At 31.8% G+C, this 17,316-nt stretch overlaps 2 protein-coding genes across 2 annotated transcripts; both read right to left on the bottom strand.

Moving 5' to 3' along the window:
* Nucleotides 1-1,655: 1,655 nt before the first annotated feature.
* Nucleotides 1,656-8,558, bottom strand: LOC128159121 (uncharacterized). Its single transcript, XM_052822175.1, has 9 exons — nucleotides 8,438-8,558; nucleotides 7,073-7,121; nucleotides 6,187-6,602; nucleotides 5,217-5,423; nucleotides 4,678-4,763; nucleotides 4,385-4,582; nucleotides 3,706-3,852; nucleotides 2,885-3,056; nucleotides 1,656-2,604 (listed from the first exon to the last, which is right to left on the bottom strand). Exons 1-9 carry the CDS (start codon nucleotides 8,556-8,558, stop codon nucleotides 2,258-2,260), a joined length of 1,743 nt encoding a protein of 580 aa, XP_052678135.1. The 3' UTR covers nucleotides 1,656-2,257.
* A 3,219-nt stretch (nucleotides 8,559-11,777) lies between these two features.
* Nucleotides 11,778-15,890, bottom strand: LOC128158212 (interferon-induced protein 44-like). Its single transcript, XM_052820973.1, has 6 exons — nucleotides 15,359-15,890; nucleotides 14,389-14,435; nucleotides 14,097-14,294; nucleotides 13,561-13,707; nucleotides 13,119-13,290; nucleotides 11,778-12,204 (listed from the first exon to the last, which is right to left on the bottom strand). Exons 1-6 carry the CDS (start codon nucleotides 15,888-15,890, stop codon nucleotides 11,939-11,941), a joined length of 1,362 nt encoding a protein of 453 aa, XP_052676933.1. The 3' UTR covers nucleotides 11,778-11,938.
* Between the last annotated feature and the right edge of the window lie 1,426 nt (nucleotides 15,891-17,316).

The following is a 17,316-nucleotide window of genomic DNA, read 5'->3' as shown; positions in this document are numbered from 1 at the left end:
AAAAATAGAAAAGCCCCAGCAGGATTTGAATTCTTTACTTACGGAAAAGTAGTAAACATTCTTATTTAACCCATTGCGCTTCACTTTAAGGTTACATTATTTGGGGGAAAATATTATATCTATACTTTATTGTTTATTTCAATAGGGAGTACATCACAATATGCAGGTGTCCTGTACCACCTTTAGACTGAAATGTGTGCTTTACATAGTCGTTATTTACCTAATAAAATAGTGCAACGGGTTTTAAAGAATAAAGTCACAAATATACATGCATTTTACAAATAACTGATCTTTGTTTGAAGTTATGTACACAACACAGGTCTGCAGGCCACATTAGCGGGTAAATAAGTGATCTCCCTTTGCCAGCATACTGTATCATCATCTTTTAATCACACGCCTCTGAATTTCTATCAATTATATAAGCCGTTAAATGTAGGGGAAGCGAGATATATATATACCCTATTTCTATATAAATAGATAGGGTATATATCTCTCTTCCTTTACATTTAACAGCTTATTGATAGAAATCCAGAGCCCTGTGTTTTAATATCTAAATTTTAAAAGCTTATCATCATTACCTATCCTATCGCATTTGTACAGTTTCTATCATTATAATTGCAAAAGTTATATTGACTTATCATGTACAATTGAATAGGATGGAAGGGGTCTTTTTCCTTAATGTATAATGTTGCATTAAATATAATGTAGCCCATGACCCTATGGGATTGTTCTGACCCCATGAAACAGAAAAATACCAAATATCTTGAAAACGGTTGAGATCGCCAACACTAAACAATATACCGGTATATTAATTCTTGTTTCTAATGTCATTATGATGCATCAAATGGTGTAAAGTACATGACACCTAGGTGTTTTCTTTAACCCCCCCCCCCCCCCCCCCGGAATAGGAAATTATATATTTTGATAACCTTTGAGATCCCCATCCCTAAACCATATTTATTCTTGCACTTTGTGCTATTGCGCATTAAATGGTATATATGTTATACTCCCTTTGAGACACCCTGCCTTTCTAGAACTGGAAATGTTTAAGTATTTTATCTTATTCATATGTAGTGTTTGACTCATGTGGGTAATTCCTAGCCTAATGATGAACCTGTTTTGTTTAGGAGACATTTCAATTGCTCCGAATTTGTTTATCTTAAAAATTAAAAAGCAAACAAATCTTAATGTGCATCTAGAGAAAAATGCCAATCAAGAAATGATTTATAATTTACTAATGTACATATGTAAGAATAAAAGAAGACTGAATCTTAGAACAGGGTTTGATGGGGGGGGGGGGTATTGATCCACAGGTAGTGAATAAGAGTTCTGATCATTTCTCAATAGATCATTTGTCAATTATGCAACATGTAATGAGATTTTTTTAAACATTTTTTAACAGTTTATAAAACTTTTTAGACCCCAAAAATTATATTTTGATTTTAATAGATTATTCGACGATTAAGAAAAGTGTAAATGTAAATTTTTATTTTAAGCAAAGATAAACGCAACTCTTTTTTTTTATTTTAAGAAAATGAAACTGAAACGTCATTTTATTTGCAAAGTAAGCAGGGATACATGCACGGATCCAGAAAGTTTTTTTCCCGGGGGGGGGGGGGGGGGTAGACACATCTTTATAACAGTACCTATCATATCCCAATATATTCATTAAATCATTAGAGGAGTTTTGGGATTTTTTTTTTGAGTGATAAACGTCAATTTTTTGCTACTATTTGACTCCCTTGATGAAATTCAAACTTTTAAAACCTTATTGCACATCTATAGGTCAGCCACAATTATATACCAAAGAGATGACCTAGCTAAAATTGAAATTCCCGAAATCTTTTTGCACAGGATAATCTAAAACATATTATATAAGAGATGATTTGTCTACTGTTGAAAATATAGGAGGAGTTCGAGGAAGAAGGTTTTTGTGAAAAAAATCACACTTTTTTTTTTATCAATTATTTGTCCTCCAGGACTACCAGAGAATTTTTGTAACCATTTTACAAAACAACAGGACACCCCAAATCAAACTCTAATAGTTCAATTTGCTGGTTTGTAAGATGTAAGAGCAGTTTGAGAAAGTAAAACGTGACAGACGGACGGACAGAAGGACGGACGGACGGAATATGGTAACAACAATATACCCGAACTTTCTTAAGAAAGTGCGGGTAAAAAAAAACTAAATAGAAAATCCGTTTTAATCGTATTTTAGGGGGTTGTTTAAATTGTCACCTAACACTATCTCAAACTTTCAGTCAGGTAACTTATTGCTGATGTCATATATCCTATCATAATTTGCACAAGTTATTGAGATTGACTGGTCAGACTGGAGCTCATACTGATCTTCTAGGTAATCATCCGCAAACACCAGCGTCTGTCTCATGGCTGTCAGAGCCAGAATGCTGACATTTGTCTGTAGTTGAGTCTCCTGTTCGTAATTTTTCACTGGAAATACGTGACCTCGAGGAAGTCCTATGACGTCAGCTGCTATCTCTAGAGCTTGTTTGCAGGCTTCGCTATGATAGATCTTTCTAACATCTTGATCAACCAAAGGACAAACCTTGTCTAGTTTCGTCAGGTAAACAACATGCGGTAGTCCTGCAGAGAGATCCCAGATATACTACATGTACAGATATGTATTGTTAAATTTCAAATAATACCGAAAATATTTTGCAAAGTTCTTAAATAATTTTTTATTGTTTTTAACATAAGGAAAAAAAAACCCAACCTCATTCTTTTTAGCAATAATTCTCATTCTTAAACAACGATTTTGAGGATTTGGTTCAGTGGTTTGTAAAACGATTGATATTTTATATGAAAGTTTTTAACTGTGTTTGGACTCAATATAACAACGATGTCTTAACACATTGCATCTTACCTCTCTCAACGATTAAGGAACGAAAATAAAGCAAGTTCTTAGATACATCTGCATGCAGCACGTCAATGGCACTGGCGTCCACTACAAAAGCCACACAGTGAATCTTCTCCTGAAAGGATGGGTGAGATACGAATCCAGGGTCTCGTTGAGAAGCATGCGCCATGGGATTAAACTGAAAATAAAACCATACCGATTTAATATGATTTTTAGCCGGGCTCTGCTGAAAGCAGAGTCCTGACTGTAGGCAGGCAAATCAACAATGTTACTATAAATAGCACAACTTTAAAAGTAAACAAAAAACCAAACAGCTTCAAAGTAAAAGCTTCTGCTATACCAAATAGTTACACAAAGAGCCACGTTTAATCAAAAGTGTTGGTATTTTGTTTCTTTTTTTAATTTCGAGAGAGTTGTCTATCTTTTTTAGTTTTCTTATTAATAACGTGTTTTAAAAACAAGACCATGCATATTGGACACACACAATGCGCATGAATTTCCATGAACTACTTTGCTGTGCGTTGAAGAAATGGGGATTGAATATATAACGCTTGTTGCAAAATTCAAGGCAGCAACTGTTGAAATTTCGTCTACTAGACAGACATATTTTTGTTTATAGCCGCTTACAAAATTTGGTCGCTCTCTGACGCTTTGCCGACATTAAAAGCATGAGAGAGAGAGAGAGATAGAGAAAGAGAGAGAAAGAGATTTTCAGTCTTTACAACACAATCTGCACAAAGACACACCAACAGAGCCCGGCTTTCAGTACTTCAGTACTTTGATTTTAATGTAGGATTTAGAAAAACGTAAAAAGTAAAGCTTCGTGCCTTGTATTGATCAGTCAAGTATCCGTCCAGGAGAAGTTGCATGTCGTGGTAGTGCATGGAATTTTCTCCTTCTAGCCCACGAGTGTCACAAAGCCGGAAATTCAGATAACCACCAAATTCCCGATTTCGGATTTTATATTTTCGAAGCTAAAAAAGAAAGTATGTGTAAATGTTGAATTATTTTATGAAAACTGTTTTTTAAGATCATTACATTTTCATAAGTATGAAAAATTATTTTAAAATAAGCGAAGCATTTCACTATCTTTTCTTTTTCTGTTTTTAGAGAAAAGAAATATCGTGTCAAAGAATGAATGATCTGAATCGTCTTAAACTAGATTGAACAAGTATTTTTGTATCAATAACTTTAGTACATAAGTAGAATATCATTGATCTGTTTTTTTTTATATACAAACTGAAAGTGAAAAGATGACAAGAATTGTTGAAATATACATTCTAAATTTTGAAGTGCTATATTCACATTTGAAAATTTCGTTCATTGTTATGTGAACAATTTTTACAAGTCAGAAGGTCATAACTATGATGACACAATGATCATTTAAACGTTTTAACCAATTAGACTGTCTTAAACAAAATTATAAAATTCGTTATGTTGATACGAGCACAAAGACGGAAAATGAATTTCGTAAGCACACAAGCTACGTCCAAAAAATACACTTACAGTTGTTGTAAGGCTGTGTGTTGAAGTACCGGCACATGCGCGCGAAGAAATTTCCCCTCGGAAAATGGAGTTCAAAGTGTTGAAAAAACTAGACTTCCCAGCGTTGATCTGTCCTACGAGTAAAATATTGACTTCTGAGATCCTCATATCAGGCAATGGCTTGTAGTTAGAGACGAAGTCTTTTAACGATCGCAAATTCTGAAAATAATTTATCCTATATATTTAAAGGGTAAAAAAAAAAAATTAAAATGTCCCAAAAAATTAATTCGGAAAAGGAACAAATAAAACAAAACCTGTTCATGCCAAAGAGGTGGTTCCCGCCAGGGGTTAGTTATGATTGTTTCATCGCGTGGCGTTGAGTTTGACACCTGCTGAGTTGCTGTCAAAAGACAAAAATAAAAAAACAGTTCAAGGAACCTAGACACGATTAAAAATAAAATATTCAATTATACTTTTATGTTCATAAATGATATTATCAGCATAGAAAAGTTATATGCGATTGAACCATAAGGTTCAAAATAATAAGAAAATTGTTGTTTACATATATGACATAGATTATATTCTCAGCAAAAACAGCTTTATGCGATTGAAACTTAAGCCAAACAACATACATATGAAACAATTAGAAGATCTTTGTTTACATACAAAACTGTCAAATTCTGTATCTCTATATCTCTGTACCTCAATATTAAAATTGAAAAAAAAATACTTGATAATTTTGAGCTAAAATTCTGGCTAGGGCCCTTTGAATTGTACTGAACATTGCCTCAAAGTGTTCCTATGATAAATATAAGCTTTTTGTAAAAAAAAAAAACAATTTTAAAGTAAATACCTTTAATGGAATAAACTTCTAGATCAAAGACGCACATGTGACCATTGTTGATAGCATTCATATTCACTGTTGGTCCTTGGTAAGCCGATCCAAAATCTGCTCTTCCATTAAGTTCAAAGAAATGAGTACCACTGGCTGTGTCTCTTGTTGGCGATATTTTGTTTTTAAAAGTCATGAGATCAGTCGGAATTCGCATTAAGGTATTCCCTTTTACATGGAAAGAAATGAATTATGCATTAAGTGAAACCAAATATATGGGGTATTGCAAATAGCTGATTTATTTTAGGTCATTACTACCGATTAAGAATTGCAATAGAAATGACTTTGATGTTTCTCCCTAACTAGATGAAGCACTCGAATTTGATAAATTGCGTCGTGTGATTCGAAATTATACTGGTAATTGATCTAAAGAACCAATTTTTAGAGAGTGAGACAACTAATACTCATTCATTGGTTTGAAATAAATACAATATAAAAAATGTTGATTTTTTCAGTCAGCTGCAACAAACAGGATTAAGGCCACGTGCATGTATATATATTTTTCATTTCTGTATAGATTTCTCATCCTCCCCCGCTCCTCTAAATATCCAGCAATGCAGGTCTTTTTATTAAATTTTAAAGAATAAGATAAGAAAAGATCGGACGAAGAAAATAGAAAAACAAACAAAAAAATGGTTCAACATATTAAACATTTATATATTAAAATGATGTGTAAAGTGTTAAATTCCCACACTTAAGCGGACTATCATCTAGTAGGCTTAATGTTTGTACTGTATTGATTCCACACAATATACTTTTTTGACGCCTGTGAACTATATATTTGTGGGAAAAACTTTCTACATGTTGATTTGGTAATCTATATTTTAAACAAGGTTTGTAAACTATTCAATTGCTTAATTTTCTCAAGAAAAAATCTTTAAAAAAAGTTGTGATAAGCTTTTCTGCACGACAATTAATAAATTTAACGTACTTAAGAAGGGCTCTGCATTGTAATATTGATATCCTGCACATGGTAAATTTTCGATTTCGACTTTTCCAAAAGTTGGTCCTAGATTGTTATGCGCATATGCTGCTTGATTTGGTTTAGTGACGGGAAACTTTCTTGGTTTCCTGACACCATTATAAGACAAAGTAAACAAGAAAGCACGTGGGTCTTTAATGCAACCCCCCGATGACTCCCAACTCTGAGACAGGAACCCTCCATAAGAAGTGTTGTCTGTGTTGTATAGGATGGTAACTGTAGATCCTTTTCGATCGCAGAGCTGATGAAACTTTTTGGAGCAACAACTATCCCTACTTATTTTGTAAAGCAATTCAAAATGGCATTTCTGACCAATCCATGAAGATAACTGTGTTCTATCGTATGCAGTAAGAAGTTCAGTTGGCCTGAAGATGAAATATATCAATAAATAATTTAGTGTTGCTTACTTCATTTCTAACTACCTAATCATAATTATTTCCATTATTTATCAATGTGCTGAGAATCTCGTAATACTTATATTAGAAAATAGAAATCAAAATGGAAGATTACAGTTCCACTTTCCATTTAAAAACGATATCAAATTCCAAATTTGATTAAAGCATGTAATTTTACTCCAAAGAATTAGTTCCTAATTGAAGATGAATAGCATGAGACATTTGATATAATACACCATTTCTTATTATGTATTTTGTATTTGATTATATATCGTTGGGCAAAAAAGATGTGGAAAAGATCAATTTCAATCACGTAATATCTTTAAAATAATCTGTTTTATGGTATAATGAGGAGCCGCTGGCATCTGTTTAGAGAAATCTTTTATAACATAATGTAAAGGTTGTGAATTTTTTGCTATTTGTAATGGCTTTTCACTTACCTTGGAAATGACATGTTATTTTCCTTTGAATCCTCAAGGTATATCATATCTATAAAATAAGATAAAAATAATGTGCCCCTGGAATAAAATAAAATTGAGGAGTTTTGCACAGTAGACAAAGAACGAAACAATAAAGCTGTTTGGTTACCTTTAGACATAGGCCATGTATCCCTGTGCATCACGTTATCAATATTAAACACTATGGGGTTTTTATTCAGAATTACTATTTGAACATTTTGTCAATGTTTAACTGGTGAAATTGTCTAACTCTGTTTAATTAATTTACAAGATTCACAAAAAACCGTAGATTTAACTTTCAACAACTTTTGTTTCGCATATAGTATTAGGTTTTATTCAGTGTATTTCATTTTTTGTTTAGCTTTGATATAGATCCAGAAAAATTATTAGATATGAGAGATTACATTAGATATAGAAAACATTCAATTTCAATTTTATTTCAAAATGAAAGTAAAAAATTATATGTTAAAATTATTTCCTTTGATAAATATTTAGTGTATATACAAAATTTGAAATTCAAAAAAATTCTGAATTTAACAACTCAAACCTTGAGTAAACAACATCCTGAGTATGTACATATAATTTTATGTTGATGTATTAAGGTCGTAAAAATTGATTTTAACTTTTTGCAAGTCCTACCACTCCTTGACGAAGTTTTTATAAAAGATGTATATTCATTTTAAATTTTATCAGCATTTCTGATTCTTAAAGTTTATTTTTACCTTTCTGTCCTTTCAGTCTGGTTTGTTTTTCCCTGGAAAAAAACTTGACACCATGCCAGAAGACTATATTTTTTCTAAAATCGTTTATGACCTCGTTTACAAATACCAAAAACTAGACCGCTTTTTAAGCATCTAAATGGACCCTGATATAGATATTATCTATTAAATCCCAATGACCAAAAATGTTTCGTTTGTCTCAAAAACATGGTAAATACTGCTAGAAAAACTGTAACAGGAAGTTTAACAGAATTATCTGACTCTAAGTAGTGCAGATATATTAAAATCCTTCTAAGAATACCTAGTATTTTTTTGATATAAATGTGCATGTCACTGTTTAAGGTAAACAGTAGAAGGTTTGGCTTTTGTACACGATATACGCCATGTTTGTAAATAGTGTTTCTTACTTGAATCATATTCAGACAGTATGGAAAATTAGGTACTTAATGTTATGAAAACAATTTGATTGATAGGATCTACTTGTATTAACACAAAACTAAGATAGTGGTGAAAACAATTTTAATAAAATAGTCATAGTGGCCCTTTAAATCCTCTCCTCATCAAAACTACACATGTACACATGTTCCCTTATATTATGTCTTTATTACAACACCACATATTCCCTTACATCTTGTCTTCATCACAACAACACACGTTCCCTTGCATCCTCCATTCATCACAACATCACATGTTCCCTTACATCCTGTCTTCATCACAACACCACATGTTCCCTTACATCCTGTCGTCATCATAACACCATATGTTCCCTAACATCCTCTTTTTATTACAACAACACATGTTCCCTTACACCCTCCCTTCATCACAACAACGAATGAACACGTTCCTTTTCCTCCTCTCTTTATCATTACATCTCATGTTCCCTTGCATCCTGTCTTTATCATAACATCTCATGTTCCCTTGCATCCTGTCTTTATCATAACATCTCATGTTCCCTTGCATCCTGTCTTTATCATAACATCTCATGTTCCCATACATCCTCTATTTATCACAAAACGACACGTTTTCCTAAATCCCCTCTTTATCAAAGCACATCATGTTCCATTACACCCTCTCTTTATTACCACCTTAAATGTAGACACGGGGAAATAAACTTATTGTTGACGTCTTGTACGTCATTATCTCTTACAAAGATTGAAATCTAGGATTTTATTTGAAGAAAGGCTTTTTAAAAAATTGCATTTTATAAATAGTTCTTAAATTGGATTCACATGATTAACGATTTAAGTTTATCTTAACTAATTTATGGCAGAACGCTTAAAATGTTTATGAATGGTGGAATGGTAATGACCAAAATGCATCTTAACAACACATTTGTCATAAAAATGCAATACAATTGATAGGTGTATAATGATACAAAATATTGTTTTCTTAAATAAGATAGGAATGTCCTACAGATGTTCATCTACATTTTTTTTTTTTTTACAAATTATTTATATTTCAAACTGCTATATTTAAAAACGTTCTACAAATAATTAAGTTTGCGAATTAACCCCCCCCCCCCCCAAAAAAAAAAGTTATACAAGTGGCGAAAAATATATTGGTAACTATTTGTTTTTCAGAATTACGAATAAAAAAAAGTAACAGGTGAGCCCTTCCAAAAAATTCATAATGGTAACCATAAAAATATTTGAAGATATAATGTATGCGTTCTTTCAAAAACCGAACAAATTATTCAATAAAAAAATGCTGCAGCTTCCTAACAGACAATTTTAGCTAATATATGTTTATTTTTTCTTTATCTTGGTACCATTATATTGCTATAAGATTTTCGAAACAAACATTTATTACTTACCTTTTTTGGACCTATTCTTTCGTTTTATTTTCGGTGAACTGCTTTTCAAATTTGACGCTACTTCATTAAATGTTATGATCGCTATCGTGAGTATTGATTCTATTACATAGAACTACGGTACAGTGATTTGTCATAAATATAGCGGACTGAACAAATCCTGCTAAACTTTAAACCTTTTAAAGGTTAAATTTTGACACCTTTTGCATTGTTTTTTTTATTATTGTTAATTAGACATCAGCTACCGCCAATGCGTTCTTGTTAAATGAACTGGAATTAAAGGTTATTTATTTTTTCTTTATAAAGCAGGTATCAAAAGAACTTTGCTGAATGATTCAGGAATGTGCCTGGGCGTTGGGACCAAGGTTTTAAATATGAATTTAATAATTGATCTGGCTCCAAGAAAATGAAACTATCTTTAATCGTAAGTCAGACTTAAGTCAATGAATTTGCACTTAAATTTAAAGATTATTCTTAAAATGGATCACAAAAAAAATTGATTTAGAATTACACCGTAAATCTAAAATATTGTCTTAAATCTTAAGACTGCTATTAGGCAGACTTAAGTATAAAGATTGTTACTAAGTAAGTTTCATAATGGCGACACTCGTTGGATTTTTAAGGTTTTCTATTTATAGTTTAGGTTCTTCCCTTTGTGGACTTGCTATTGAAGTTATTTATATACACATATAAACACACTTATAAAAACATCTGTAAAATGACTGAAATGGTATCCAGTAAAACACTATACTAATATTTGTGTAATTCATCTTTTAAGTATAATTTTCAAACTTTTAACTTTGTGATATATGATAATGTTTAAAATGTAGCCGATAGGAATCTTCAAACGAAGAAGAGTTCCATTTTTAACACTATGCCGTTTAAGCTAAGATAAATCTAAGATAGATCCACATAAGTAAGCAATCTTAATTAAGTCTAAACCTTAGATTTAATACAAAACTCCAACTTAAATTAAAGACAGTTTCATGATTCCGGAGCCAGAATTATAACTTATGATGAGAGTGTTATGATTGTCAGGCTCCGGGATCATGAAACTGTCTTTAATTTAAGTTAGAATTTTGTCTTAAATCTAAGATTTAGACTTACATAAGATTGCGTACTTATGAATCACAAAATGATCTAAGAAAAAACTTAGCTAAGATTTGTCTTAGCTTAAACATCATAGTAACTCACGCGATTTTTCGACCGAATTTTTTAAAAGTGGAACTCTTAATTGTTTGAAGATTCCTATCAGATGCATCGTAGACATTATAATATATCACAGAGTTAAAAAATATATTTAAAAGATGCTGCACACAAATATTAACATAGTTTCTTACTGGATAACATTTCAGTCATTATACAGACGTGTATACACACTTTCACTTTAACAAGGGAAAATAACTTCAATAGCAAGTCCACGAAGGGAAAACCTAGACAATAAATAGAAAACCCGAGGACGAGGAAGCCGCCTTCTTTGCTGATCATTTCTTCTTAAAAATCCAACGAGTGTCGCCATTTTGAATTTACTTAGTAACGATCTATACACTTAAGTCTGCCTAATAGCAGGTTTATGATTTAATACAATATTTCAGACTTAACACCAAGTCATTTTTTGTAATCAACTTTAAGAACAATCTTAAAATTTAAGTGCAAATCTATTGACGTAAGTCTGACTTAAGATTTAAAACAGATTCATGGTCCCGGAGCCAGGATTGTTTCATGATCCTCGAGCTTTGATATTAAGACTATAAAAGTACTTAACATACTAGTAATTATAACCGGCAACTTTTTCGGGCAACTTTTTATAGGTGACCTTATCTATCTGGGCTCTGGTTGTCGGTATTCTCATCATCAATCCAATAATACAATCAGTTAACAAAAATGTCTTGTTGTCTCACAAACATAGTCTTTGTGTCTAATGTTGAATCACGAATCATTTTCATTCTTTCGTTAATTCTTTGCCCCGTTGATATAAATTCAAAATATGCATGCAATCTACTCAAATTAATTTGAATTGCATCAGTCATATTTTAAATATCAAACAACTTCTCAATTATTCAAACAACAGACTAACAATTTCATTGTTTATTAAAGAACGTTTAGATATGATTAATTTCATAAAATGTTTTGCTCAATTTGGTGCTTATTATTATTAGTTTACCATTTTGCCAACAATGATAAATAACATGCATCATGGACATTGAATACACTTAGCACGGACAACAATTTTTCTCAAAGTCACTTAACACCTGATAAATGTTCACAAGTTTCACCCAATCACAAAGATTGTGAGAGTGAATCGATCGCTCTTTCTGTTTAAGATTGATTTTCTAAAAAGTCTTCAGCGAATAGTAGAGCCTGTTTTAATGCCTTTAGGGCTAAAATGCCGATGCTTGTCTGAAGAGATCCTTCTTTCTCATAATTCTTGACAGGAAATATATGGCATCGTGGAATGGCGATTATTTCAGCCACTTTATCCAGTGTGGTCCTCACAGTCTCGCTAAAGAATACTTCCTCAACAAATTTGTCAACAAACCTGCAAACCTTGTCAATCTTTGTCACAAAAACTAATAAAGGAACATCTGCGAAAACAAAACTTTGTAATCACAAACAATTTCAAATGTAAAAAAAAAATAATAATTACGCAAACCTTTTGTAGCCGAGCAGTAAGGAATTCCAAAAGACAGCCGTTTTGTTTAACAGATTTATTAAACGTTTTAAAGCATTGACCTATAACAAAGAAAAACACATTAGACAAAATACAATTTTACATGTACATTCAATATGTTTTAGTTTCGATATTTCGTTGATAAAAATGCAACCGTTACTTCAGTATTCATTTATATGGTAAAACATGTTTTGTAGCAATTTAATATTAGAACTTACAAACAAGTTTCAGAAATTACAATGGCAAGATTAACTGCAAAAATACGATAAAGTATAAACCTTGCAATTAAAATAATATGCCCTAATCACTATCATGGTAGTAAAGAAATATATAACTCAATATGATATTAACATACCACAAGATGCAGCTGATATACACTGGATTGTCCGACGTCGTTAAAATGAAATACTGCCCAATTGGACTTAGGTTGAACGGTTACTTATACTATAGAGAATCAAATTTATTGGATAATAATATGAACCAATGAAATTAAAGAACCATACGCGCGCAATAAAACTTTAGATGAATAATATTTAAGAATGTACTGCACAAAACGAAAATAGAAAATCCAAAAACGAATAAATACATACGCAATAGATAGTAATAAATCTGTTCTACCACACTTTTACTCTTATAATAGATATAATGTAAAGGTAAAAACCATTAAAATATCAATTTATAATAATTCAATTGCAATTGTCCTTTATACCATTCCTTTCCAACGAATGAGTGCGGGTATAATAATATTAATGTTAAAGCATGTCCTGAGATTCATTTATTTTTTTTGGATTAAACTTTAAAAATATTCTATAAGATTAAGTTTGTGACCTCTGTCGATAAGCATCTCCTTTATATCTTTCAGTTTCTTGACAATCCCATCTGGCATCACCTCAACATTGCTGCTGTCAATCACAAATACTACTGTGTGTATCCTGTCTTTCATTGTTGGATCTTTTATAAATCCAGGAGTATCCTTGGTGGCAGGAGCCGCAGGGTTAAACTGAAAAAATCTTTTTGTATAAATGTTTGATTTCCTTATTTTAGACACTTTTTCGTGTTAATACTCTTAGAATGTATATATCAGTCTTTTCTGTGTTTTTGAATTACAGGTTATCAAGGAAAACGCAAGTTTAGCATGATACTAACACAGATATATCTTTAAGGCTTCTCTTTAACTTTTCTTTTATGGCTAGTGAAAAAAAGACCAAAAACAAAGAGTTTTGTTCATGAAATTTGTTAAAAGCCGGATATACAGACTGTACATGACAACCTTGTACTTGTTGGGTAAATGTCCATCCAGTAGGTGGACAATATCCTCCGATTTAATGTCCATGGTATCCTCCAATCCTCTCATGTCACATAGTCGAAATTTTAGATATTCCTCAGTAGAAGGATCACTAATGCGATACTTAGTGAACTGAAATAAGTGACAAAAGATTTAGCTAAACTTTTATACAGTTGTAACACCGCAAATTCTTTGGCAAATTCTGTTTTGTTCTAAACCTGCATATGTAAAATCATGTACATGATTCTACAAGTACATGGTATTGATTATGATCCTATATCAATTATTTATAAGTCCAAATATAGTGTTTACTGGGTTTTAAATCCGAAGGACGATGTAGAGTGTATATTTCATAAAGCATTTATCAGCAAATAAATATAGATAATTTAAAGAAACTTCATAAGCCCTCTATACATCATACCAATTTTAAACATCTAATCTATGGGAAACCATTGAACTTTGAACCTAACGTGCTCGGTGTGAAGTCTGTCAATGTAAGACATTAACAAAAATTTACATACGCTTGTCGTAATACTGTGATCAGAACTTCCTGCCCAAGACCTGGTGGAAATCTCCCTTTTCCAAATGGAGTTGATTGTGTTGACTACACTAGATTTTCCTGCGCCAACCTGACCAACGAGGAGAATGTTGACCTCCGGAACATTTAAATCTGCTTTCGGTTGAAAGGATCTGATGAAATCTTTCAAACCTTCCAGCGTCTGAAAATCGAATTAAAATGCAAATATTTGTGCATATATAATTTGATTTTTTAACAGAACAACACCAAAATACTAAAATAAGAATTTTGATAACCTGTGAATCCCAGCCTGGTGAGTCTCGCCAAGGCTGAATAATACTATCTGTTTAAAAATGGAAATGAATAAGATAATTTCTATATTGTTCAACTGAGACAATATGAGATAAATACACAGAGAGGAGACATTAAAAAATCAGAACGAAAAATAAAGAGGTAGCCAAAACGACCAAGAAAAACATGGACAGATATGAACAGAAAAAGAACTGGAAAATCTAAAAATAGAAATCAATATTGTTAGAAATTTCAGAGAAAAAGGGAAAACAGAGACAATAAAAGACAGAAACAGAGAAGGACAAATAGGAAAATGAGCAAAATAATTTATCGTCAATTTTGTTGTAATGTGCAAAATAAAACGTGAAGAAAATATTGTTTAGCATCATCACTCTATAACATGAGAATATTTACGGCATCTATTATGAGGCAAAAATGTTATGAATATTATCATATTTATCCCAAACAAAAATTAAACGAATATATATATTTTCTCTTGAAGATTATCAATTGTCTGCTCCTGAAAGTATTAATCTTTCAATAAAACTACATTAGTCTTTGATGGCTTGTACCAATTAGAAATATATCTAAAATCAAGATAATTGATTTCAATTGATAATCATAACATACAGCGTCAAAACGACGACGATATGAGTTCATTTGATTCTACTCAAGCTTTGCATGTGTCAAATTTAAGAGGGTTTGTTTGGTTATATTCAAGTTTTTTGTAGTACATGTAATATCATATAAGTAATCAGAAAAGAAGCATGGACTGAAAACAAAAGACAGAACTACATCAAAGTTAACAAAAAATGATGAAGGAATCCGAGAACATGGGACTATATCCGTTAAAATGTACTTTCAAGTAAACAAGCTCTTAAAAAAGTGAGCCCATAAAATCTTTATAAGATCAATGCGCAGAAGACTGACTATAAGTTCGCCATAAAAAGTAATCTGTATGGCTGTTACGTATACCTTCAACCATGTAGACTTCCAGATCTGTAACGTTGTTATGACCATTAGTAATGGATTTCATATCTTCACTTCCAGTGTTATAGAATCTACCACTAAACAAGTTAGTTGTACTCATGTTATACTGATGTAGGTTTTTTTCAATTTTGATAATAGATGAGGGTAGGTCCTCAAACGTTGGACCATATGCTGAATTTGCCAACACATTAGTTTGCGTCTTTCTCAGCGAAACTTCATTTGTTGTAAACATATTTGGTATCCAAATACGGTTGCAATACAACTGGAATAAAAACGAGGATTCGTCTTTATACCACTTGTTGGAACTGTCCCAGCAAAGCGACGTGTATCCCCCGTACACATTGTTGTCTGTATTGTAGAAGATGGTCACAGTGGGTCCCTTGTTATCACACAGGTTGTGGAAAGTCTGAGCTGTTCCCCCGTCTCTGCTAATTTTGTACAAAAGTTTGAAATGACAATCCTTCTCTAGCCAATATGACAACTGGACTCTGTCTCGATCTTTCAGAAAGCATCCCATTTTCGCTAGAAATCAAAAGACATGTAATTCCTTAAATCTTTTACAAATCGTCAAGTTAAGTGTATTGCAAACTTGAAAACTTTTGATAGATCATCTAGATGATTCAAAAACTATATAAAAGAATATTTCCTTTATCTCAATGTATGATTGAACACAAATATTGTTTTTATTTAAGGTTTTGCATTTTTGTGGCAAATGTGAATCAATTTGGTATAAAATAGTATTTAAATCTCTTATAAAAAGTTGAATTGTTGTAATTAAGTAAATTGAGACGGCAAAAATGTGAGTGCAATATGCTTCTGCTCAACAAGTAGTAAGTGTAAGACAAAAACTATAATTCACTTTGACTGTTGCAGATTTAAGAATTAAAATCTGACATGGTTTGAATTTCATTGTCATAAATAATGTTTCGTTGGATTTCATATTACAGTTTTAAAAAATTATTTAAAAAATAACAGTGAGTACAACTTAATCATGCTGTACATTTATGAATAGAGAGAAGATATTTAAACTGTGTATACAAGGCTCCTTGAAATCGTGTATTGAATCATATATATGTCATTTTTTATTTCTATAAATTGTGAATACTTTGAAGTAATTGTTTTATTTAGCAAAGCACATTCGGGGCTGAAACCTTATTTTAATTACTGAAAATATTTTAAAGGTTAAAATTTACTATTCAGCATATGCTTTAAGGCCAGAATCAAAGAATTGTGCAATGTCTTTATCATCAGTATCAAATACGCTATCCATCTATACTGAATTAAATCCAAAGTAATTTTGAGTACAATGTGCCCGTCAGTGTGCGTTAATGTAGTAATTGGTCATAGGTAGTTCCCAAACTGGTAGTTGGTGTTAACATAAATCGTTTTAGCAATGATAACACTGTCGTATAAAAATTAAATGTGTCAGTTTGGATAAAAACATAGACATAAATTTGGTTTCAAACTAAATTTCGATTTTTTTTTTCGAATTTATCTTTATACAGTGGCCTCCGGGTATAAAGAGATGCTGGTGACATAGTTTTATTTCTCGTTATACCTGATACTCGTTATATCCGAGGTTGGCATTTCCCAAGGTGACACGTGATTGTTGTTCTTTACATTTCAAATAACGTTTATAAACAAGGGAATATGAAATAAATACGTACATGTATAATTTATTCTAACTTTGTTGAAAAATATCATACTTAGCGTATTCATGTAAATGACCATGGATTAAATACGTGTACAATATAAAAACGTGTTACTTTCAATTCACGAGAGACAAAAACTGTGTGATAGTAGGTTGCTTTTTTTAATTAACTCTTCGGTAAGTTCCAATAACGTCAATCAGTTTTTGTAGAACACTTAATGTGGAATCTTCGATGTCTGTTTTCTGCATGAAGAAGGTCTAAAAAGCGTTACCGCGTTTAATGCATCTTTAG

The sequence above is a fragment of the Crassostrea angulata genome, chromosome 8 (genome assembly GCF_025612915.1).
Source record: "Crassostrea angulata isolate pt1a10 chromosome 8, ASM2561291v2, whole genome shotgun sequence".
Lineage (NCBI taxonomy): Eukaryota > Metazoa > Mollusca > Bivalvia > Ostreida > Ostreidae > Magallana > Magallana angulata.
This window is presented reverse-complemented; position numbering and strand designations above follow the sequence as displayed.